This window comes from Cryptomeria japonica, chromosome 2, assembly GCF_030272615.1.
Source record: "Cryptomeria japonica chromosome 2, Sugi_1.0, whole genome shotgun sequence".
In the NCBI taxonomy this organism is placed as follows: Eukaryota; Viridiplantae; Streptophyta; class Pinopsida; order Cupressales; family Cupressaceae; genus Cryptomeria; species Cryptomeria japonica.
The window spans coordinates 315,469,734-315,494,494 of NC_081406.1; the positions used below are offsets into that span (position 1 = coordinate 315,469,734).

Genomic DNA, 24,761 nt, shown 5'->3' on the forward strand with positions numbered 1-24,761 from the left:
CATAGGCCAACAATGTTTCACCATAATCAATTCCTTCTTCTTGAGTATAACCTTTGCAAACTAGTCTTGCATTGTTTCGAATGACTTCACCTTTTTCATTTAGCTTGTTTCTGAAAATCCACTTTACACTGATTACATTTTTGTCCTTCGGTCTTGGGATTAGTGTCCATGTGTCATTCTTCTTGATTTGATCAATCTCTTTTGTCATAGCATTTACCCAATCTTCACTGTTAAATGCCTCTTTTACTATTCTCGGTTCAAATTTAGATGTCAAGCATGTGTTATGTCTCAGTTTGTTCCTTGTCATCACTGGATCATCCTTATCTCCTATAATCTGACTTGGTGCATGATGTCTTCTGACATACTTGGCTAATACAGGCTCGGTAGGCTCTGTATGATCTTCTTCATCACTCCGTAACTGGATATTCTCTTCATTTTCTTCAATGGTCTTCTCGGTAGGACTTCTCGGTTGAACATAGACAAATTCATCACAGTCTTCTGGTTCCTTGGAATTTCCTTAATCATTTCTTTCTGCAAATTCATCAATTTTCACATTTGCACTTTCTACTATTTTGTTAGATGATTTGATAAGACATTTAAATGCTTTGCTTCTGGAAGAATAACCTAGAAATGTTCCTTCTTCACTTTTCTGATCAAACTTGTCATTTCTATCATCTTTATGAACATAGCATCTACTTCCAAATATTTTAAAATAACTAACATTAGGTTTCTTATCATACCAGATTTCATATGGTGTCTTCAAAGTACCTTTCTTCAATTGAACTCGGTTCAAGGTGTAAACAACTGTGCTTATTGCTTCTCTCCAAAATGTTTGTGGCACCTTCTTTTCAATCATCAGTGTTCTAGCACAATCCACAATAGATCTGTTTCTTCTTTCAGCTATTCCATTCTGTTGTGGAGTTCTCGATGCAGAGACTTGTCTTTTAATACCATGATCATTGCAAAATAAGTTGAACTCATCAGATGTGAACTCTCCTCCTCTATCTGATCTAAGACATTTCAGTTGTCTTTCTGTTTCATTTTCAACTCTTGCCTTGTACCATTTAAACATTTGAAAAGCTTCTGATTTTTCCTTTAAAAACATTACTGACATCATCCTTGAATAGTCATCCACAAATAATATGAAATACTTATCACCATAATAACTTTGAACTTTCATAGGACCACAAAGATCAATGTGCACTAGATCTAAAATTCCCTTAGAAGTGTAGGACTTACTTGTAAAGCTTGATCTTGTCATCTTACCCATCTAGCATCCTCGACACATATCATTCTCAGGTTTGTCAAGACTCGGTAGACCTCTTACTCTGTGCTTCTTACTTATTTTGATCAGATTATCAAAATTGACATGACAAAACATTTTATGCCATAACCAGGTATCATCTAACTTTGCATGCAAACACTTATTCCGAGTTGAGTCAAGGTGAAATGTATTACCTTTTGTTTGTGTCCTGGTAGCAACTAACTTTCCACTCTTCTCATGAACTTTGACAATTCCTTTCTGAAATTCTATTCGGTAACCTGTGTTGTTTAGCTGTGCTACACTCAACAAATTGTATTTCAAACCTTCAACCCAATAGACATCATTGCATCTTGCATTATCAAGAAGTGTTATAGATCCTTTACCTTTTACCAAACATGGTGCATCATTACCAAATCTAACATAGCCTCCATCATAATCTTCTAATATAACAAACTTGTGTTTATCTCCTGTCATATGATGTGAGCATCCACTATCTATAATCCAAGAATCATTAGTGTTTATGTGAGATATTAGGGCTTTTCTTCATACCTTTCTTCATCTGAGCCATCCTTGATAGCCACATAAACTACTTCACTTGTACCAGTCTCATCTGATTTATCATTGTTAGATTCCTCATCAGCTATTAAGCATGTCTTTCTATCTCTTCTTCTGAAGTCTCGGTGTCCTCTGTAATGATTATTTTTCTGTCTGTTATCTCAGTAATCTCTCTTTTCAGTAAAATCTTTGTCAGGATAGTTAGAAGCCATATGTCCTATCTTATCACAATTGAAACATTTCAAAGGTAGTTTTCCTTTATACTTACCTTTGCCTCTCGGTAACCGTTTGGTTAATAGTGCTTCAAACTCTTCTTGCTTTCTAATTTCTTCATACAGTTTGTGTACTTCTTCCATGTTCTTCTGAAATCTTTCACTTGCTCCACTATGATCTCCTTCAGAGTACTTATATTTTCTTTCATTGTAATCATTAGATTCATCAAGATGAAAAGAACTAAATGCAAATTCAACTTTATTTACCGAAGATCCACTGTTATCAAAATTACTTAACTCAAATGCATGTAGCTTACCAATAGTAGCATCCAAAGAAACTGGCATATTAGGTACAGACCTCAATTCATTGATTGCAGAGACTCAGATTGCATAAGCTGGTAGAAGGGTTCTGAACAACTTACTTGTTATATCCTTTTCTTAAATAGTTCCACCTGCTCCTTTGATTTGATTGACAATATCTTTTAGTCTTGTACTGTACTGAGTTATGTTCTCACCTTCATTCATCCTCATAGATTCAAGTTGTCCTCTCAAACTATCTACTTTTGCTCTTTGAACATGTTCATCTCCTCCATATACTGATATGAGCTTATCCCACAGTGCCTTTGCATCATTGCAGCCTTCTAGATCATTAAACTTTGAATCGGTCAATGCAGATGTTATTTCAATCATTGCTTGAATATGTTCTTGCTTCACCTTTATCTCTTCCATAGTCAATGGATAGGTGCTTGGTGTAACAAAATCATTCTCCAGATAGTATACAACATATTCTCCAACTCCTAATAGATGTAGCTTCATCCTTTTCTACCATGTAGAGAAACTTGACTTGTTCAGCTTCGGTGCATCCCTCTTATACATCTTTGGATCTTTAACTCAAGTGCCTTTAAACTTTCCTTCCAGAGTCCAAAGCTCTGATACCAATTGATAGTTCTGATACTTAATATAAGTACAGATCCAATAGCCAACAAGATGAGAGGGGGGGGGGGGTGAATCATACAAACTTAATCGTCCATAAAAACATCAGATTCAACCTCGATAACATATATATCAATAATATAACCCAAACTGTTAAACATGCAAACTCAAAAGCATATGAACAATGTAAACCTCATAACACCAGATTTAACGTGGAAACCCAAATAGGGAAAAACCACTGTGGGATTTCGGACCCACTAAGAAATATACTCTTCTAGAGTATGCTCGGTTAAAAGCAAATCCTGTTAAAGATTACAAACACATTGCTAGATGTGACCCGGTTAAGGGATTTCCCTCAGATCTGTTAGGATCTTCACTTTGTTAGAAGTGACCTTGTTAAAGGATTTCAAACACTCAATCAGAATGTCACCTTGCTAGAGGGTTTACATATAAGACTGTTAAGTCCACTCGGTTAAGAGATTTTCTGTCACTTTCACAAAATAACAGTAATAAAATCTATCTGCAACTTCACATCTAAAATGCTAAAGTAGATTCCTATTTGTTCAATACAATCCAGACATAGAACTAATCTTGTCTATTTGCTAGGCTTCTATACTCTGTTATTCTAACAGGTCTTCAAGCTTCTGTGCTCGGTAATCACTATGTAGCATCCCTATGCATACACTTGCCTGCATACATTGTTTATCAACAGTTTCCTATTTATAAACAATTAGGTAACCGCTTAATCTCCTTGATCACATTTCCCATGATCAATCATAGCCACCAGATCTTCAATCTTGTCCAGGTTCAATGCATCTTTCAATCTGAAAACATTTTACCCTGCCTTGGAACTTGTATAATAGTCTTGGAACTTGTGCCAAGGTATTGTGGTTCAATCTGAGCTATAGATCTTCATGCTGACTTTTCATTGCCTTAAATTCGTTAACAAACTTCTTCCATGGCTTACCAATCATTTAATCCGCTCCAGCTCATCAGCTTCCTTCATTAAATACCACATGTAAACATTTAATGCATTCTATTATAGCTCGGTTACAACTCGGTAACAACTCAGTGAATACTAAACTCCACTCGGTAGACATTCCGCCTTCATTAACCGATAGCGATAACCTTAGGGTTTACCGACTAGGTTCTTTAGGGTTTACCGACTAGGTTCTTTGCTTGATAACATAGTATAGTATTAACCTTTACAATTTACAACATATGTATGATGTTAAAACAATCTAAAACATCATGATCTCATCATTGTCTGACTCGGTAGTAGTTGCCCATTGAATACCTTATTCATCCCCTTATTCATCATATTCTTTCCTGTGTCTTTTACCGACATCTCTATAATCTTCATATCATACTTCTCAAGATATGGCAACATCATACTGAATTAGAAAATCAATTTCTTGACATCAATGACAAAATAATAATATCAAGACAGTAAAACATCTTTAATTAGTTATATCCATAATCATCAACAACCTTCTCAATGTCCTCCAACAATCTTTCATTGTCTGTTATAATGCAATATTGCCAACATTTAGGATGGGATCTCATCCATTGGATCAATCCCTACATGTCAAGGTTTGATAAATAATCCCTTGATTATGGGAATAAGGGCCTCCTTCAAAAACCATATTTTGATTTTCTACATAGGAGAATACCACAAAGAAATATCCATTTTCTATCAAAGTTATATCCATGTTACCTTTTGAGTTCCAATTCTTCCTTACCTATATCTCCAAGAAAGGCAAGGAGATTTGAATGCCCATGAATTTGCAAATTAGTGCATGCTCTGCTAAGTATAACATATCTTCCACAATGACTTCAAGTTTTATCACTAAAATTTGACACTCATTGCTTTTCTCAAGACCTCCATTTGGTTTTAACCAATTCCCCAAATATCAATCATTTTCATTTTCTTATGTTGCATGCAATAAAAAATGAAGCACTTTCACATGACCTATAGAAGAAGACTCCTCCCCACAGAACGCATCTTTAAATGATGTCATTGGAGGTCCCCTAGTCTCACATAGGCTACCATATCAATGACCACAATAAAATAAAGACACACACAAAAAAAAAATGAATCAAAAGAACCAAAGGGCAAACAAAAACTTTATACACTAGATCTGCATTCCAAATGAAGGAAAAACCAAAGAAGAAACCCTAAATAGTAATTGAATTTAAATAAGGAGGGTAGATGCATATCCAAAAAGGAACATGACCCTACAAAGAACCTTTAGGCATGACTTTATGCTACCCTAAAAGTCTCTAAATCTATGTTCAAACCATCTCCTCGTCTTTCTATCATTATATAATACTTATTGTTTCTTCTACTTGTAATTAGCTCGAGGATGATCAATTCTAACTTTTCTTTACTTTCTCAATTTTATTGTTTTGTCTAAATGACAATTTCATAAATGATATATTTATAGCCCTATAAAGAAAGAAAGTTTTTGTTGAAAGATATTTTTGATATTAAATTATTTTATATTATACAAACCACATAATTATAAATATTTGTATCTCTATACTATTTGATAACACTTTTAAATGACACTTATATTTATAATTTAAATATTTATCACATCTTTAATTGTGTTGTGAGATCACCTACATACATGAGCTTACAATTAGTACATATCATCTTTCATATCCACACTATAAACATTATTCAACAAGATTAATGGATGACAAAGAATGCAAAGAGTGTTGTTTATTTAACTTGTGTGCTTGATTATGTCCAACTTCTAATCATTGTTACCCACTAGCCTTATGCTTGTAATAAATTAAATGTATTTATTAGATATTTTCTAAAGTGCTTAGGATAGTGACAATGTTGACTAAAAGTGAGATGAGTAAACTAATCAAATACGTCTAGAAAGACATATAAACACATGTAATAATTTACTTTAGAGAATTTCAATTTGAGAAAAATCACAAAAAATAAAGACATGTTTCTCGTCTTCATTATCATATTAGAGTTTTTAGAAGCTACATACTTAATTTGAGACTTCATGTGAATTGTAGATTTTTCTAGTTACTTTGCAACCCTCTCCTTCTTTACAATGTTTTGAATGAATTAAATATTCGACATGTTTGATTGTTGTGCAATCATAATATATCGTAAGAACTTCCTTAACAACTTTAATCTCAAAACACATTTTCTTATTCTTTAGACTAACTTATACTCTTAGATGATCAAATGATCTATACATATAATTATAAATGTTCACATAAAAATGTAAAAGAAAGATCAATTCTAGCTTCGCTTATACTATCTATTTTGTTGTTTTCTCTCATACGACATACTTTTATAATTTATATATTTATAACCTAATAAATCAAACATATGTTTGTTGAAATATATTTTTTATAAATAATGTGTATATAGGGGACAGGACCCAGTAGTTGTGCACCCTAACTTCACGCTTCTCAAAATCTTTTGTGGAAATTTCAAATCACTCTGATTTTTTTACAGCAGCTTACTTGGCAAGTCCAAAGCCGATTATAACTAAGGTTTCAGGGCCACATCATCAAATATGATGCCACATCAACATGCTTTTTGCAAAGGTGTTCAAAACAACCCAACAAAAAGTGAGACCAATAGGTGTGCAAAAGGGCCCCAATACTTGTGCAGTTGATGTGCCATCACATGATTGGTTACTTTTCACAACAAAATGGTATATTTCACTCAATTATTGGTACTTATTATACAACTATTGGTGCAATGTTGTACAAAAGTTGAACATTAAATCAACAAGTATGGGACTATTAAATCAACAACTTCTATCACAAGAATTGACATGCGTTCAACTAGTCTTTTCCCCTATTATTGATCAGAAGAAATTTTGAAAATATTATTATATATTTTCTTAGTTTTTCTATATGTTAGTAAATGGCATTTTTGAAGGCCTTCAGGGCATTTTTAGCCCTTGAACATGGCGAGGCATGTTTTTTCAAAATCTCGCCAACAACTCTTGGAGACCTTTCCAACGAGTTAAACAGCTCGTAATTTCGAGTCCTGTGCAAAAAGTTATGCCTAGTTAAAGTTAGGACAAATTTTATATAGTTTTTTTGAAAAATTACATAGTTTTAGATTTTATTATGTAAATAAACTTGATATGACTGTTGGTTTTTCGATTCTCAAGGAGTTGCTGGTGACCCTTGGAATCCCTTGGACTACTATATGTTGGATTTTTGAATTGAATACAATACTTTTTTGGTTGCTTCAATTTTGTATTATCTTGTTCATCCACAACACCGCAGGTTTTCACTTAGGTGTTGTCATCCGAATCCATAATTTGGATCAGTGGTATCAGAGAAAGTTCGCTCCTGTATGTCATATCACATGCGATAAACATATCAAAGATTGGGGTTGGAAACAAGGAATCCTTCAAACTACCTTCCTTTGAGACGCACACGATCACATATGGCTAAGTTGCAGACCGATGAAGACATTAAAGCATTGGTTGCAGATGCATTAACAAAACAACGAGAAGAAATGATGGAGCAGTTCAAGCAAATGCTAGAAAGTCGTGGGTCACCTACAAACCCACCATTCATAGGGTATACACCATTCAAGGTGCAAGTGAATTTTGATATACCCACCTTTCAAGGAACAATTGATGTAGATGTCGTTGATGACTGAGTTTCAAAAATGGAAAGATATTTCTCTGTCAACCAGTTCTCAGATGAAGAGAAAATAACTTTCACTCTTCTCAAAGCTGAAAATCATTTGAAAGATTCTTGGGAAGTGAAATTAGCAACCAAGGTAGCAGAAACGGGCACTACGTTCATCTTTGATAAAAAAAACCCACATGGGGAGAATTCATGGAGCACATAAAGGAAGAATATTTTCTTGTAGATACATATGAACATAAATATATGCAGTAGCAATTGCTTCGACAGAAAAAAAAAAAGACCAAATTGTTCAAGAATATACTAATCTGTTTCATGCTTTAACAACAAAACTTGGCATCAAAGATTGTGAGAAGCACCGAGTTTTAAAATATCAGAGTGGACTCCATAGGTATATTCAAACCGAAATGGAATTCCTGAACATAGAGAGTTTACCTAGTGCATATAAATTTGCTACAAAAATTGAGGAGAAATTCAAACAGAAAGGAAGGAGGGATAACTTCGCAAATAACAGATGGAAGAGCTCCAAGGAATCTCCTCCCAATTCACCAATGAAAAAGGCATGGGGTATGAAGAAAACACAAGAGAACACTATGTGGTGTGAATTCCATAAGAGTCCCTCTCACAACACAAAAGATTGCAAAACCATAAAAAGTTTAATGATGGAGACACATAAGGACAAGGAAGAACCTCAGGTGGTAGAATCTTGTCCAAAAGAAAGTTATGAACATGTCATTGAGGCTGATTCATATGCAACGATAGCTACTACAAAGATATTATCCCGGAAGGATGAGGAGAGATTGTTTCACTCACAGATGTGGGTTAGAGGAAAAGCTCTGCACTTTATTGTTGATAGTGGAAGTCAAAAGAACCTAATATCAACAGAGACCATGAAAAGACTGAATCTGAAAACAACAATACATCCGCAACCCTATTCTATGGGATGGGTAAGTCGAGGGAGAGATATCCAAGTGCACTAGTAGTGTCGCATTTCCTACTCTATAAAGCCTTTCCAAGATGAAGTAATCTGTGATGTGGCTCCTTTAGATGTTTGTGATGTTTTGTTGGGACAACCATATATGTACCAATGCCATGGTGTCTATGAATCCAAACCTCACAGCATGACAATCAGATTAGGTGAGCAGAAATACCGAATACCAGAGGTAAGCCCTGCATACACTACCTCTTTGATTAGTGCTAAGCAAGGTAGGAGGTTGGTTGTCAAAACAAGAACATTCATATTATTAATGATTCGTTCTGAAGAAGAAAGGAAGTCTGTATATAATTCCAATGACATCACAAACACCACAACACAATAGAAAAGATCAATGGACCAAATTTTGATAAAATATGATACTTTGTTTAAGTTGCCAACTGAGGTACCTACACACTACCAAGTAAGACACGCTATTGGTTTGATACCAGGAACTCCATTACCTAATGAACCAATCTATCGTAAATCAGTATTAGGAAATGATGAAACTAAGAGGCAAATACAAGAATTGATTGAGAAAGGACATATTCATCCAAGTGCATCACCCTGTGGCAGTCCCATGGTTTTGGCAAAGAAAAAGGATGAAATCTTGGAGCATACCAATAAGAAATATAAGGAGAGACACGATGAGTATCGCACTCCTCATAATTTTCAAGTCGGGGACAAGGTGTGGCTACATATTCAGAAGGAACTCTTGAAGCCATATTTCCCTCCACTATTAGATGTTGCAGAAACAATTTCCACTACAGAATTGAATCCAGGTGCAACTTCTCCATTCCAATGTGATCAGATTGTGGTCACCATGGTAAAAACACTCAAACAACAACAAATTTATCTATACAAAGTGGTTCGAGTAGGGCATATCACTCAACAAGGAAAGTGGTTTACCAAGGAGCAGCTTCAGCTCCGTTTCCCTCATTTCATTCAGAGTATTGATGCAATGGAGCCCATTGCTCTTCAAGGGGGGAGTAATGATCAGAAGAAAATTTGAAAATATTATTATATATTTTCTTAGTTTTTCTATATGTTAGTAAATGACATTTTTGAAGGCCTTCAGGGCATTTTTAGCCCTTGAAAGTGGCAATTTACATGCAAAATCCACCTACAACTCTTGGAGACCTTTCCAACGAGTTAAACGACTCGTAATTTCGAGTCTTGTGCAGAAAGTTATGCCTAGTTAAACTTAGGACAAATTTTATATAGTTTTTTGAAAAATTACAGAGTTTTAGATTTTATTATGTAAATAAACCTGATATGACTGTTGGTTTTTCGATTCTCAAGGAGTTGTTGGTGACCCTTGGAATCCCTTGGACTACTATATGTTGGATTTTCGAATTGAATACAATACTTTTGGCTTGCTTCAATTCTGTATTATCTTGTTCATCCACAACACCGCAGGTTCTCACTTGAGTGTTGTCGTCCGAATCCATAATTCGAATCAATTATGCTTAGCCACAAATATTTGTCTTTTAAGTATTTGATAACATTTTTAAACAGCATTATATTTGTACTTGTTACTTATCTTTAAATACTATTATATGCAAAATTGATATCTTTCGGCTATTTAAAACACCCTTAAATGCTGCCATATGCATGACACGAGTCTCTCAATCACCACGCGAGTCCTCCACTGTTTTGGGTGGAGAAGAAATTTAGTGTTTCTACTGATATGTACTGTACTTTTCAATAAAATACGACAAAATCCACTTACCAACTGTGACTGACACACAGATCGTTTCCATAACACAGTGTTAATGACTCTTCAATGGGATTAGTGATAGTTGCTTCCATTGGAGAAAGTTAATAGGTAAGCTTTAAAAGGAAGCGAAAGAACAAGCTAGCCAGGAAATAAATAATGTTCTCGTTGATGGGAACAGAATGCAGGTGTGGATGATATTTATCTTACAGAAAGCTGCCTCAATCCATCAGCCAGGCATCACAGGAGGGTTTCACTCCACAATGCATCAATTGGGTATTGTTGGTGTGGCAGTTTGGCATTTCGGTTGTGTTTTGTTCTTCTTATATCAGCTGGAAACTGTGTTGGGTGATGTGGGAAGGCCATTGGAAGCTTCAAATAACATATGCAGGCAGCTGATGACCATGGAAGAAAAAGATTTTGAGTTTCCTAAGAGGGTTGTGGTTGACCCAAGTCTGAAATTCCCTAATCCAAGGCTTAGGAATGCTTACATTGCTCTCCAAGCATGGAAATCTGCTATTTCCAGTGATCCTTCCAATGTGACTGGCAACTGGGTTGGAGCAAATGTGTGCAGCTACAATGGTGTTTTCTGTGCCCCTGCATTGGACAACAGCAGCATTCAAGTTGTAGCTGGCATTGATCTGAATCATGCAGACATTGCAGGCTATCTTCCACAGGAGCTTGGTCTGCTCACAGATCTTGCCTTGTTTCATGTCAATACCAATAGGTTCTGTGGCATTGTGCCTCACAGCTTCAGGAAGCTCAGACTGCTGTTTGAGCTGGATATGAGCAATAACAGATTTGTTGGGCCATTTCCCAATGTATTCATCTCGTTGCCTTCATTGAAGTACTTGGACATTAGATTCAATGATTTTGAAGGTCAGCTGCCATCTCAGCTCTTTGACAAGAATCTGGATGCCATCTTTGTTAATAACAACAGGTTTCAGTTTGATATTCCATCCAATCTGGGGAGCTCCCCTGTTTCTGTTGTTGTTCTGGCCAACAATCAACTGAAGGGATGCTTGCCTTCCAGCATTGGCAACATGGCTGCTACTCTGAATGAGATCATTGTTCTCAACAACAACTTATCAGCCTGCCTGCCTTCTGAGATTGGTCTGTTGACATCTGTGACAGTTTTTGATGTGAGTTTCAACAAGTTTGTAGGTACTCTGCCAATCAGCATTGGGGGAATGGTGAGCTTAGAGCAGCTGAATGTTGCACACAACATGCTTTCAGGATTGATTCCTCAGATCATCTGTGCACTGCCCAACCTGATCAACTTCACATATTCCTACAACTTCTTCACAGGGGAGGCACCCAGTTGCTTGGCTCTGCCATCCAGAGGAGTCGTGTTCAATGACCGGTCCAACTGCATTCCTGGTAGGCCTGCACAACGTTCTTTCAGGCAATGTGCTTCATTCCTTTCTCGTCCAGTTGATTGTTCTTCATTTAGGTGCAATGCTTTTCCATCACCAACTCAGCGATCTCCTGCTCTTCCATCTCATCACCTCCTGTTCATCATTATACTCATCCTCCACCCCTGCATTATTCACATCCTCCCATTCATCATTATACTTATTTTCCACCACCTCCAGAAGATGATTCCGATCCAATAGAGAACTGAATGTGACAGATTTAGGCAAGAGGCTATTCAGCCAACTAAAATGAAGTCATATAAAGGAGAACATTTAATTTTTTTTAACTCCTTGTATTAGCTGCGATTTAGTTGGTTAGAGTCGTTAAAATGTATTGAAAGAATTATTAGATGGAAAAATATATTAGTAAAAAAATTGGAAGCTATTAATGTATGTGTGCAATTGCATTCTTGAAGTTGTAATAAAGAATTATTTCTATAGATTATAGGAGTTTGAAAAAAAAAATTCAATAAATTATATATGAATATTTTATAAAGGTCATTTATCTTGAAAAGGTCCAAAATCACATGAATTCAAGGTAGACATTCAAATAGTGTAAATGTTTGAGTATGTTAATGAAAACTATTAAAAATTTATATACTAACTCTACAAAATATTTATGTTCATGATTATTTTTATTTACATAAATTAATAAATCATTTTCACAAAATAACTTTACCAAATAAAATAGCACATATACAAATAAATAATACTCTTAGAATAATTATATAGTTAAATATGTAATAAATAATTTATTTCAAATATAATATTTCAAAAGTAAGAAAAATAAAATAGTATCTAAAAATTTAGATATTAGCAATAAGTTACAAATACATATCTAATATTTATTATGGACAAGTGTAGAATCATAATGAGTTAAAAAATAGCAATAGATTAAAAAAATGTGTCTTTGCTTAGCCAAAATCTCAAAACAATTTTTTAATTTTTTGTAGGGGTCGAATAAAAGATTATTTAGGTTTAGTAGGTCTCAATTCTTCTAAAACGTTTTAAATGCTATAACCTTCTAGTTTGTCAAAACATAAACATTGGGAAAAAAAAGAAGGCAAAGAATAATGGATATCAAATAAGACATAACAAAAAATAGATATGTTAAAGTCAAAATTTCTTCTAGGATCAAGAATTATCTACAAATAGTTTTTTGGTTTTTGAATTTTGATTTTTTGTTAAAATTAAATCAAAATTGTCTATGCGATATAATGTTTTCAATTTTTGGTTTTAAGCATAGTTTTGAATTCAAGTTCAAATGTGACTTAGTAATTTTCTTTCATCTGATGATGGATCATGTAGTATGATCTAAAATGTTGATGATGAAAAGATTTCACACACAATTTAAACCAAAAGTGGAAAAACTAACCTTCGTTGTGTTTTAAATTTTTAGATTTAATTGTATATAGTTTAATAAGATGTTTTAAATTGTAATTTGTAGGTTTTAAATTTGAGCTAAGTAATAGCTCAAAATCCAAACCCTTCTCCAACAAAGCATCGAACAATTGAAAAATAATTAATGAATTAAATAAAATTATAAAATTTTATCATCATCACCTTTGATCAACTTTAATGACATCCAACTTAGAGGGAACTGTCGACCATGTTCAAATCCTCACAAGGCAACATGAGCTATTTTGGTAATGACAAGCCAAGAGAGTAGAATATTGTATCAACTTATCATATGACTAAGTGAAAGATTTAGACACTACCAAAGTCAATTAATAGTGCAATATGTTGTCAAACCTAAACCCAAATTGCATGTGGATGTACTTAAGTCTATTTTTTAATTAAATGGTGCACACATCAAGGTATCACTAATGATTTTTAATAAATCACCCAACAACTATCTTGATGTACCTTTATATTTTTGTAAATTATATGTAGAGTTTATATTAAAGATCACCATGTGAATTATTTTGATTTTAAAGATTCCCACATAGTAGGTAAAGGAATGTCTCAAGATAAACTTGGGACATTGAGCATGGTGCAAGGTCTATATGTTCTTTCCATCTCATCCCTTTCCCACCTAGTCATCATTGTAGATGCAACACTTAATTTTCTTTTCATACTCTTTGATCAATCAGTTGATTACGTAGAATTCTCAACTAGCATGATCACATGATATTAATTTTCATAGTAGATCAATAGAGATTCTCAAACCCTCATTATACACACATGTTTGTGTGCCTTATCATTGTAGTATAAGGAATTGGTTGCACCAAGATCCTATTGGTGAGATTAGTAAGTGACCCTTTAACATATCTAAATATGATGTCCTTCATATGTCACTTTTATGATTTAAGATAGCAAGGTCTAGAACAAAAGTCAAGACATCAAAGATAAGAAAACAAGCAAGGACATTAGGGACTAGAGTAGAAGAGGAGAAAGGTCAATCTTTCTTTTAGGTAAAATTAAAATTTCTTTCATATTGTATATCATTTGAATTTAATTTAGAAATATTAGTATTAATTTATCTAAGTTGGATAGCATTGATAATAGAGGAGAAGCTTAAAAAAATCTTCATGATACTCTTTCTCATGTGAAATTTGGCCTAGACTTGATGGTATGATTTTTTCTATGCATCTAACATATTTTTATTATATATTTTTTAATTTTAAATATTAATTTATATCTTGATGTTATTTTACTTTTATAGTCTATTTTACTTTTATAGTCTATTCAAAATGTGAATGATGTAGCACCTTGCCAATACATTTTAGTAGAACTCTTGGTCATCATAAGGGACCATAATTTAAAAGTTGATTCTTATAATGACAATAGAAGTTAAGGTGACTGAATTGAATTTTACTTTAATTGAGAACTTATAATTGATTAGAATTATTTATAAGTTGGTTTTAAAGTTATTATAATTATATGCATACATACAGTCTTATGTTCTTGTCATTTTTCATACATCAAATCCTAGTTTGTTCAACTAAATGATGAATCTATCAATAAAAGTAAGAGGCCTCATTGGTGGTATATGTTTTTTCAATCAATATACAAGTTTATGTTTAGTATTTTATATTTTTATTTATACATCTAACCTCTTTTTAATTTATGCATTTTCATTTTTGTCAATAATTGTATATTATTTAATATGAATGTTATTATATTTTTTAGCTTGGAAATGTAAAACTACGTAGAATCTACTATTATACCACAATAAACTAGAAATTATAATTTCACAAGTACACCAATGGAACTATTTAGAAATCAATAAAAACAGAGATTATACCTTGAAAACAATTGAATATTTCTTTAGACCCATTGTGTTCTATCTCTCGAGATCTTGTTGTCAATATTTTTCTCTTAGAACTTTTGCACAAATGATTCCAAGATGACTTCAATTAGAATGAGCTACATGCTAATTGGAATGCAAAGTGGATTGACTCTACAAATTCAGAGCTAAAATGGTGACGATGAAATGATATGAAAATGATGTGGAGATGAAGCTACAATGATAATGTGAACTATGAATATGATGAAGCTACAATAATAATATGATACTAAGCTAATTGTTAATGATTTAGGCCAATGGCACACTTTTGGAAATTTCTATGATCTCTTGACAACATAAAAAGCACTTGATATTCATTATTTTATATTAACCAAAATAGGGATTAGAGGTCTCTTTTTATAGAAAATTCAAACAATGGATGACTAAGATTGATTTGGTTGACTTGTGAAAGAGAAAGAAAGACGATTTTCCTCTTTCATTGACAATGTGGAGGAAAAGGTGGGAGGAGAGACCACATGTCATGATAATCTCAATGACCATGAGGAAGAAGAGGAAGAAACATTCCAAGTTGTTGGAATGTGAGAGAGAAGGTAGGCCTTATAAGATATTTTCTCGTGAGTCACCTTTGACCATGATGAGGTGGAGAGACAAAATTCCTTAGAATAGGGAAGTTGGAGAATGAATAGGAAATGGGATGACACATAAGTCTCCACCTCCTATTGACTAGGGAAGGGTGTTGAAGATAATGAGGTAATTAAATATTAAATTAAAAGTACAAAGCTGTGTCACACTTTTACAAAGGAAATGGTCAATGTTGATTCAATTTTTTAAAGTAAATCAATAGAAATTGAAATATATGTTTTGAATTTTGAAATGATGTAAACTAATAAAATTTATATTCATTTGTCTATTTTATGTTTTTAATTTTAACAAAAATTTTAAAAACTATTTGAATGTAGTTTTTTATAAAGTAAACACTGTAATAGCCTAAAAATGGTCATCTAAACCATAGGCCCCCTAATCTCGATTTCATCACCAAGGTCCTAACCAAAGGCAATTAAAATTAATTTTGAGCACACAGTTTATTTCTTAATCATCAAATGTCACATGGAAAATTAATCACTCTGAATTAATTAAATAAATATTTAATTAATTGATCGTTTCAAGTAACTATTTTTAAACAATTATCCTATTTATTTTATTAAATATCCTAGAATATTTAATTAAATAAATCAATTTGCCATTAAATCATCAAAAAAGGAATTTATTGGAAAAAAGAATTAAAATTTGAGAAAAGAAATCAAATGGAGATAATCTTGGAAATCAAATTAAAATTTGGAAAAATCTCATAAAAGCAATTAAAACAATTAATTCTCAAAATTGAATGAAATAGAGAATAAATCAGTTTTTTCTGATTTTGTCTTAATTTTAGTTCGATTTCCTTTAAAACTGAGAAAAGAAGCCAATCACATCAATTCACCTGGATTGTGCTTCTTCTTGGAAAATCTTGACCACTCATCATCATTTGATCTCAGCCATTGGTTTCTTTTTTAATTTTCTACAAATTCAGGCTCTCATCTCCTAATCAAGGATCCTGGAGAATATATTGTTATCATATTGTTTTTGCTCTAGGTTCATTAAGATTTCATATTGAGAATATTTGCTTATTAGTTATTGCATATTTGTTAACTCGTTTAGCTTAAATATTCAGTCATAGCTTAATCATGTTAGCATAATATTCATTAATATTGCATATCTTGCATTTATCTAGCTTAATCTTGCATCCATTTAGCTCAATTTCGTACTCATATAGATTAAATCCTTCGTTTATGTGTTGTGTAGGCAGTGGTATTGCATATAAAAATCTGAGAGCGAGACTAAATTTGCATCTACTAGAAGGCAATAGGTCGCTTTGTGATGGTTTATTATTCATTGTTGATTTATTTACTAACCATGCATCTAATGACTTAATTGAAGTGTTGTGTATTCCAGATACAGATACGGTCCACTTTTCACACACACAAACACTATAATTTAGTTGTTGATATAATATTGAAATTGAAGTTACACAAGCCACCACACTTTAATTAGTAAATTTTACTTTTTTTTCATAAATTTTTTTGTGTATATTGATAACTTGAAACTTTAGTGCATGGATATATTTTTTACTATTTTTTATAAATTATATTTTTCAATAAATTTGAAAAGTTGTGTGTGCTGAAATATAACTCTTTCCAATTCCCACCAGATTTTTTCTTAACTATTTATCCAAATTAGAAAAGAATTATATCATCTTGGCATAGATTCCTTTCTCTACTGCATCATATTTTTTTAAAAAAATTCAAAATTTTAGTATTTTTCCTTGACAAGATAATCGACCTTATATTTTAGTGTTGATGACCTACTTTCAATAAAAATAAAATATAAAATATAATAAACTATTTAAAATATTAAAAGATATATGTTTTGGAATATTCACTTATAGATCTATAAAAAGGTATTTTTACATTTTAAAAAAAAAATTATTTATAAGAGTAGGAGTTGTTGAAACATCGAGTTTTTTTATTTTTTTGGCAATTAGACCCAAAGTGGTATAAAATATACATTTAGTAGACACTTCCAATTGGAAAAGTTGTGGTCCATATATAACTTATCTATAATGAATCTATAAAGATAATATGTTTAACTAAAATTAATTTCTAGTTAGAATTACTTAAATTCAATTGTGTTGATAAGTTAGCCTGAAATGTGGCATAGTTTTGTGCTTTTACCCATTAGAATATTTAATTTTGCTAGCCACAAGAGAATAAGGTAGCAAGTGAGGTGGAAAGGTGATGCGACTTTAGAGACTTAACTTTGTCTTTAGAGGAATAATTAAATAATTTTTAATTAATGGAGACTTTAGAAGACTTAAGACAATCAAATAAATTGGCATTTATTTAGTCATAAGAAGAATAAACTAGGAATGAATCATATAAGTGAATTAAATAATTTATTCATTGATAGAGGAATATTAAATATTATTTAATTAATTTATCTCAAGCCAATTTTAGGTGTATACATTTTGCCCCTCTTTGAGTCAATGTGTTTTATTACGTTGTTTCAAAGAATAAAAATTCAAACATTGATTTATTGCCCTAGTATAGGTTTTAATGCCACTGGTATGCCCCCTAAAGAGATCAGACGGTGAATGAATTTTTTTGAAAAAATAAAAGAGCAGACGGTCTCACGATATTGAGAATGATAATGATAATGATAAGCTTGATTAGGTAAAAAAAATGATGCAATAATGCCTCGGGACATTTATTTTTACTCATCCAATGTACATGCCCCATACATGTCCAGTTAGGGTTCATTTGGTTATAAATAGTGGCTACAGGGCCCATTCCACCTCATTTGCACACGTGGCTTTAGTTGATTGGTTGTGGAGAGGAGAGTGAAGTATAGTAGAGTGTCCCTTTTTGGCAATATGTAGGAATTAATTAGGTGTTTTCATTGATGTCAACACTGGTCCGACTAGTTACTGACCTGTTCCGGTTGGTTTCTGACCTACTCAGGTTTGACATGGTTTTGGCTGAGGTTTTCAGAGATTTGATCCAGTATGATCAGATTGTTGGATTTGGTTTTTGATGGTTATTCAACATGATTATATGTTTTTCATATTCAGTTGGTTCATGATTTGGTGCTTCGGAAGCTATCATTTATGTTCTGGTTTGCCGGTTGATATTCTTGGTACCGGTTGGCGATACTGGTTGGTGATATTTGATGAAATGGATAATTGGTTTTGGTTTGGCTTCTAGAAATGGTTCATAATGTTTTGAAGGTGTTCTTGATCGTGTCCTAATTGTTTGGTGGCTTTGCATTGGCTAGCGTGATGATTTGGTGATCCTATTTGGATCCGATTAGTTATTTTGTGTTATTAACACCGAGGGTTTCTACCGGTTTGCATAACATGATGCATTTGGTCTTGGCAGAATTTTCGGTGGTTATAATTGTTTAGGAATTTGAATTAGGTCCATGCTATGTAATGTAAATCATAATATTTGTCTGGTGGTATCATTTGTTGTAATTTTTGTAATTATGGGTTATGGGCTTAGGGTTTAACTGACCTTGTTATCAAGGTTGATGATCTGTATATATAGGTGATATATTCATGTAATTTGTGTGGTATTCTTATGTCTGCATTATTAGAGAGTGGTTTATGTGCGAACAAGGTTATATCATTCGGGGAAGGTTTGAGGAGATTTTGGTATTGCAGGGCAGACATCTGTGCTTAACCAGAACTGTATCAAGCATAAGGAGATGCTATTTCCACAGTTCATTTCCTCCATTGTAGTCCAATGTCTATGTAAGTCAGTGAAACTTCCCTTTTGTGTTGAGCAGTGTGCTCTAGGCGGTTGGCTTGATTGCAAGTGCAATCCCCATTGTAATATTTTACATACTACTACAGAAGTATTATCTAACTGTGGGTAGGGTTTCCCACCGTGGTTTTTCCCTTAACCGGGCTTTCCACGTCAAAAATATTGGTGTTGTGTGTTCTATACTTTCATGCTTTATTTTTCACCATTCTATTTTTATTGTGCTTCGGTAGAAGGTTTATAATTTACAATAATTGTTTAGCTTGTAGAAAACTGATTCACCCCCTCTCATTTTTCCTCTGGTTCATTCTAACAATTAGAATCAGAACTTGTTAATAATTGGTATCAAAGTGAGCTCCTCTCTGCAAAAGCTTAACCGCTTGAGGAGATCCGATGGCATCAAGTTCTTCATTTAATCCCTACCAGAAGGAGAGTCCTGGATTTGATGGTACAAATTACAAATTATGGAAGGAGCGAATGAAGATTCATTAGAGATGTCTTGGAGCTAAAGTTTGGGAGATAGTAGAAAAATGATATACACCTCATGCTCATAATTCTAGAACTTCAAAACCTGCTGATGAACATAAAAGAGGTGATAATGATGTCAAAGCAAAAGAAGCACTGTTACGTGCCCTATCTGATGAGAAGTTGTTGAATGTCATAGAGCTAGAAAATGCTAAGAAAATATGGTTGAAGCTTGAAACTCTATATGAAGGCGACCAAGTAGTAAATATTGCAAAACTTGAAGGTTTCTGGGTGAGATATGAAAATTTGAAGATGGAAGAAGGCAAGAAGATAAGTTCTTTCATGGATAGAGTGAATGAGATTGTCATGGGAATCAAATGTTGCAGTAGAATAGTTAATGTGGATGAGATTGTTTCAAAAATTCTAAGAGTTCTACCTCCAGCTTACAAGATGAAAGCTACTGCAATAAATGAACTCCAGACAATGTCAAATACCCTTGTTACCAAAGATACATTACTTGGGAAATTGGCTTCTTTTAAACTTGAGGAACTTGGAGATTAGAATGATACTAAAACAGAGAGTGCATTTAAAGCATATGCCTGTGGTAAGCAAAAGATAGATTGAAAGGAGTTATATGTTAAGGAGTTAAAAGACATTGAAAGAGAACACAAGGAACTCAAAGAGTTTGGCTGCCCTAATTGCCAAAAGAATCCCTAAAGGACCGGTTGGAAGTAAGTATAAAGGAAAAGTTCATTTATATGCTAAGGAGCTGGAAGACATTGAAAGAGAAGACAAAGAACTTGAAGAGTTGGAAGCCCTAATTGCCAGAAGAATCCCTAAAGGACCAGTTGGAAGTAAGTATAAAGGAAAAGTTCCTTTTAAATGTTTTCCATGCAATAAGATTGGTAATTTTGCTTCTAGATGTCCTGAAAGAGCTGCTAGGAATCATGAAAGATTTATGAGGAATTATAAACCTAATCCAGAATATCAGATCAAACCTAGATATAGAAGAAATAAGGATAAATCATGTTACTATGTTGGTGATGATGATTTTGGTATTACCGATGATTCAGATGATGATGAACCTGTAAGTGGATCCGATAATGGAATCTCAGGTAAAGATTGGGTCTTTATTACTATCAAGGATGAATCTCCAGAACCTATCAATGATACAACTCATAGTGAGGAGAGAGCTCTAAAATTCAAGAGAAAGATGAATGGGTTATAGACAGTGGTTTCTCACATCACGTGACCGGTGATAAGAGGACATTTCTAACTACAAGAATTTGATGGTGGACTAGTCAGGTTTGGAGATAACAAGGCATGTAGAATCAAAGGCAAAGGAACAATATCCGTGGATGGTAAGAATAGTATTGACAATGTTTATTATGTTGAAGGTTTGAAGCATAATCTCTTAAGTGTAGGTCAGATGGTGGATAGAGGATTTCATTTAAAATTCAAGGATGGCAAATGCAAGATTATCAATAGATCTAAATTGGAAATTGCATCTGGAACTCAGACCAAAGGAAATATTTTTCATTTGAACTCCAGTGAGAAGGCATGCTTGATTGCTCAGATTGATGAAAGTTGGCTTTGACATAAGAGGATGTGTCACATGAATTTTGACTGCATAGTGAAGCTCAGTTCAAGCCGGGATGTTAGAGATTTGCCCAAGATTATCAAGCCTCATAATCTGACATGTAGAGAATGTCAAATGGGTAAGCAAGTTAGAACTTGTTTAAGAAAAATATATGATAGATCTAATGGAATTCTTGATCTTATTCATACTGGTCTATGTGGACCAGTAAGGACTAAAAGTTTTCAAGGTGTTAGATACTTTATGTTGCTTATTGATGATTACTTGAGAATGATGTGAGTTGCATTTTATAAAGGAAAATCTGAAGCTCTAGAGAAATTCAAAATTTTCAAAGCTATGGTTGAGACAGAAACAGGATTGAAGATAAAATGCTTAAGATCATATTAAGGTGGAGAATTTACATTTGGTGAGTTTAAATTTTTTTGTGAGAAGAATGGTATCCGAAGGCAATTGTTTGCACCTAGAACTCCACAACAAAATGGAATAGTGGAAAGGAAGAACATAACCATCTTAGATGCTACAAGGAAAATGATGATGGAAGCCAAATTGCCTGATATTTATCGGAGAGAAGCTATCAATACTGCGGTATACACTTTCAACAAAATACACATAAAAGGTGATACCAGTAAGACTCCTTATGAATTATGGTTTGGTCATACTCCTACTATCAAGTATTTCAGAATTTTTGGAAGTAAATGTTGTATCAAAAGAGATGATGCATTAGGGAAATTTGATCCTAAATGTGATGAAGGAATATTTTTGGGTTATTCTACTAAGAGCAAGTCATATAGATGTTATAATAAAAGATTGTAGAGGATAATAGAAAGCATAAATGCCAAAGTGGATGAGAAAAGAAATAGTCAGATCAGATCATATGACTATGGACCGAAAGATGAAATTGTTGGATTAGAACCGATTGTGTAGGAATTAGTTCATAGCATTGATCTTGTTGCTTTGGTAACATCAAAAAATTCCACAGTGACTACTAAAGAGAATAAAGAGTTAGAAAGTCAAGATAATCCAAAGACTCCTAGGTATGTTAAGTTGAATCATTCTAAAGATCAGATCATTGGAGATAAGAGGAAAGGTGTGATGACAAGAAGAAGGTTAGTTGCTGAAGAGGTATGTTTAATTTCTCCAATTGAACTAGAATCATTTATTGAAGCATGTAAAGATGAGAATTGGATGAAAGCAATGAAAGAGGAATTAAATCAGATAGAAAAGAATAATACATGGGAATTGGTTCCTAGGCCTAAAGATAAAAATGTTATTGGAACTCAATGGGTTTTTAGGAACAAATTAAATGAGGAAGGTCAAGTTGTAAGAAACAAAGCTAGATTGGTTTGTAAATGTTACTCACATCAAGAAGGAATTGATTATGATGAAACTTATGCTCTAGTTACAAGAATTAAAGCGGTAAGACTATTTCTTGCCTATGTTGCATACAAGAACTACAAGGTATATCAGATGGATGTCAAATGTGAATTTCTAAATGGAGATCTTGAAGAAGAAGTCTACATTGATGAGCATGGTGGATTTTCTTTATCAGAGGACATGAACATGGTTTGCATATTGAAGAAATCCTTATATGGATTGAAACAAGCCCCTAGAGCCTGGTATGCTAGATTGGATAAATATCTTTCAAATCTCGGTTTTAGCAAAGGTAATGTTGATAGTAACTTATATGATAATATTGAGCATGATGATATTGCTCAAATTGATGAAAGATGGCTTTGGCATAAGAGGATGTGTCACATGAATTTTGATTGCATAGTGAAGCTCAGTTGAACCTGAGATGTTAGAGATTTGCCCAAGATTATCAAGCCTCTTAATCCGACATGTAGAGAATGTCAAATGGGTAAGCAAGTTAGAACTTCTTTTAGAAGCATACATGATAGATCTTGTTTATTCATGATTACTTGATAATGATGTGGGTTGCATTTTATAAAGGAAAATCCGAAGCTCTTGAGAAATTCAAAATTTTCAAAGCTATGGTTGAGACAGAAACAGGATTGAAGATAAAATGCTTAAGATCATATTAAGGTGGAGAATTTACATCTGGTGAGTTTATTTTTTTTGTGAGAAGCATGGTATCCGAAGGCAATTGTCTGCACCTAGAACACCACAACAAAATGGAATAGTGGAAAGGAAGAACATAACCATCTTAGATGCTGCAAGGAAAATCATGATGGAAGCCAAATTGCCTGATATTTATTGGAGAGAAGCTGTCAATACTGTGGCATACACTTTCAATAGAATATACATAAAATGTGATACCAGTAAGACTCCTTATGAATTATGGTTTGGTCATACTCCTACTATCAAGTATTTCAGAATTTTTGGAAGTAAATGTTGTATCAGAAGAGATGATGCATTAGGGAAATTTGATCCTAGATGCGACGAAGGAATATTTTTGGTTATTCTACTAAGAGCAAGGCATATAGATGTTATAACAAAAGATTTTAGAGGATAATGGAAAGCATAAATGCCAAAATGGATGAATAGAGAAATAGTCAGATCAAATCATATGACTATGGACCAGAAGATGAAATTGTTAGATCATAACAGGTTGTGTAGGAATCAGTTCAAAGCATTGATCATGTTGCTCTGGTAACATCAAAAAATTCCACACTGGCTACTAAAGAGAATAAAGAGTTAGAAAGTCAAGATAATCCAAAGACTCCTAGGTATGTTAAGTTGAATCATTCTAAAGATCAGATCATTGGAGATAAGAGGAAAGGTGTGACGACAAGAAGAAGGTTAGCTGCTGAAGAGGTATGTTTAATTTCTCCAATTGAACCAGAATTATTTATTGAAGCATGTAAAGATGAGAATTGGATGAAAGCATTGGAAGATGAATTAAATCAAATAGAAAAGAATAATACATGGGAATTGGTTCCTAGGCCTAAAGATAAAAATGTTATTGGAACTCAATGGGTTTTTAGGAACAAATTAAATGAGGAAGGTTAGGTTGTAAGAAACAAAGCTAGATTGGTTTGTAAAGGTTACTCACATCAAGAAGAAATTGATTATAATGAAACTTATGCTCCGGTTGCAAGAATTAAAGCGGTAAGACTATTTCTTGCCTATGTTGCATACAAGAACTACAAGGTATATCAGATGGATGTCAAATGTGAATTTCTAAATGGAGATCTTGAAGAAGAAGTCTACATTGAGCAACCTAGTGGATTTACTTTATCAGAGGACATGGACATGGTTTGCATATTGAAGAAATCCTTATATGGATTGAAACAAGCCCCTAGAGCCTGGTATGCTAGATTGGATAAATATCTTTCAAAGCTCGGTTTTAGCAAAGGTAATGTTGATAGTAACGTATATCATAATATTGAGGATGATGATATATTGATC

The 24,761-nt window shown here is 33.3% G+C and overlaps 1 protein-coding gene across 1 annotated transcript; it reads left to right on the top strand.

Annotated features, from left to right (window-relative positions):
* Positions 1-10,520: 10,520 nt before the first annotated feature.
* Positions 10,521-11,923, top strand: LOC131070220 (leucine-rich repeat extensin-like protein 4). Its single transcript, XM_058005722.2, has one exon. It carries the CDS (start codon positions 10,571-10,573, stop codon positions 11,921-11,923), a length of 1,353 nt encoding a protein of 450 aa, XP_057861705.2. The 5' UTR covers positions 10,521-10,570.
* The last annotated feature ends 12,838 nt before the right edge of the window (positions 11,924-24,761 follow it).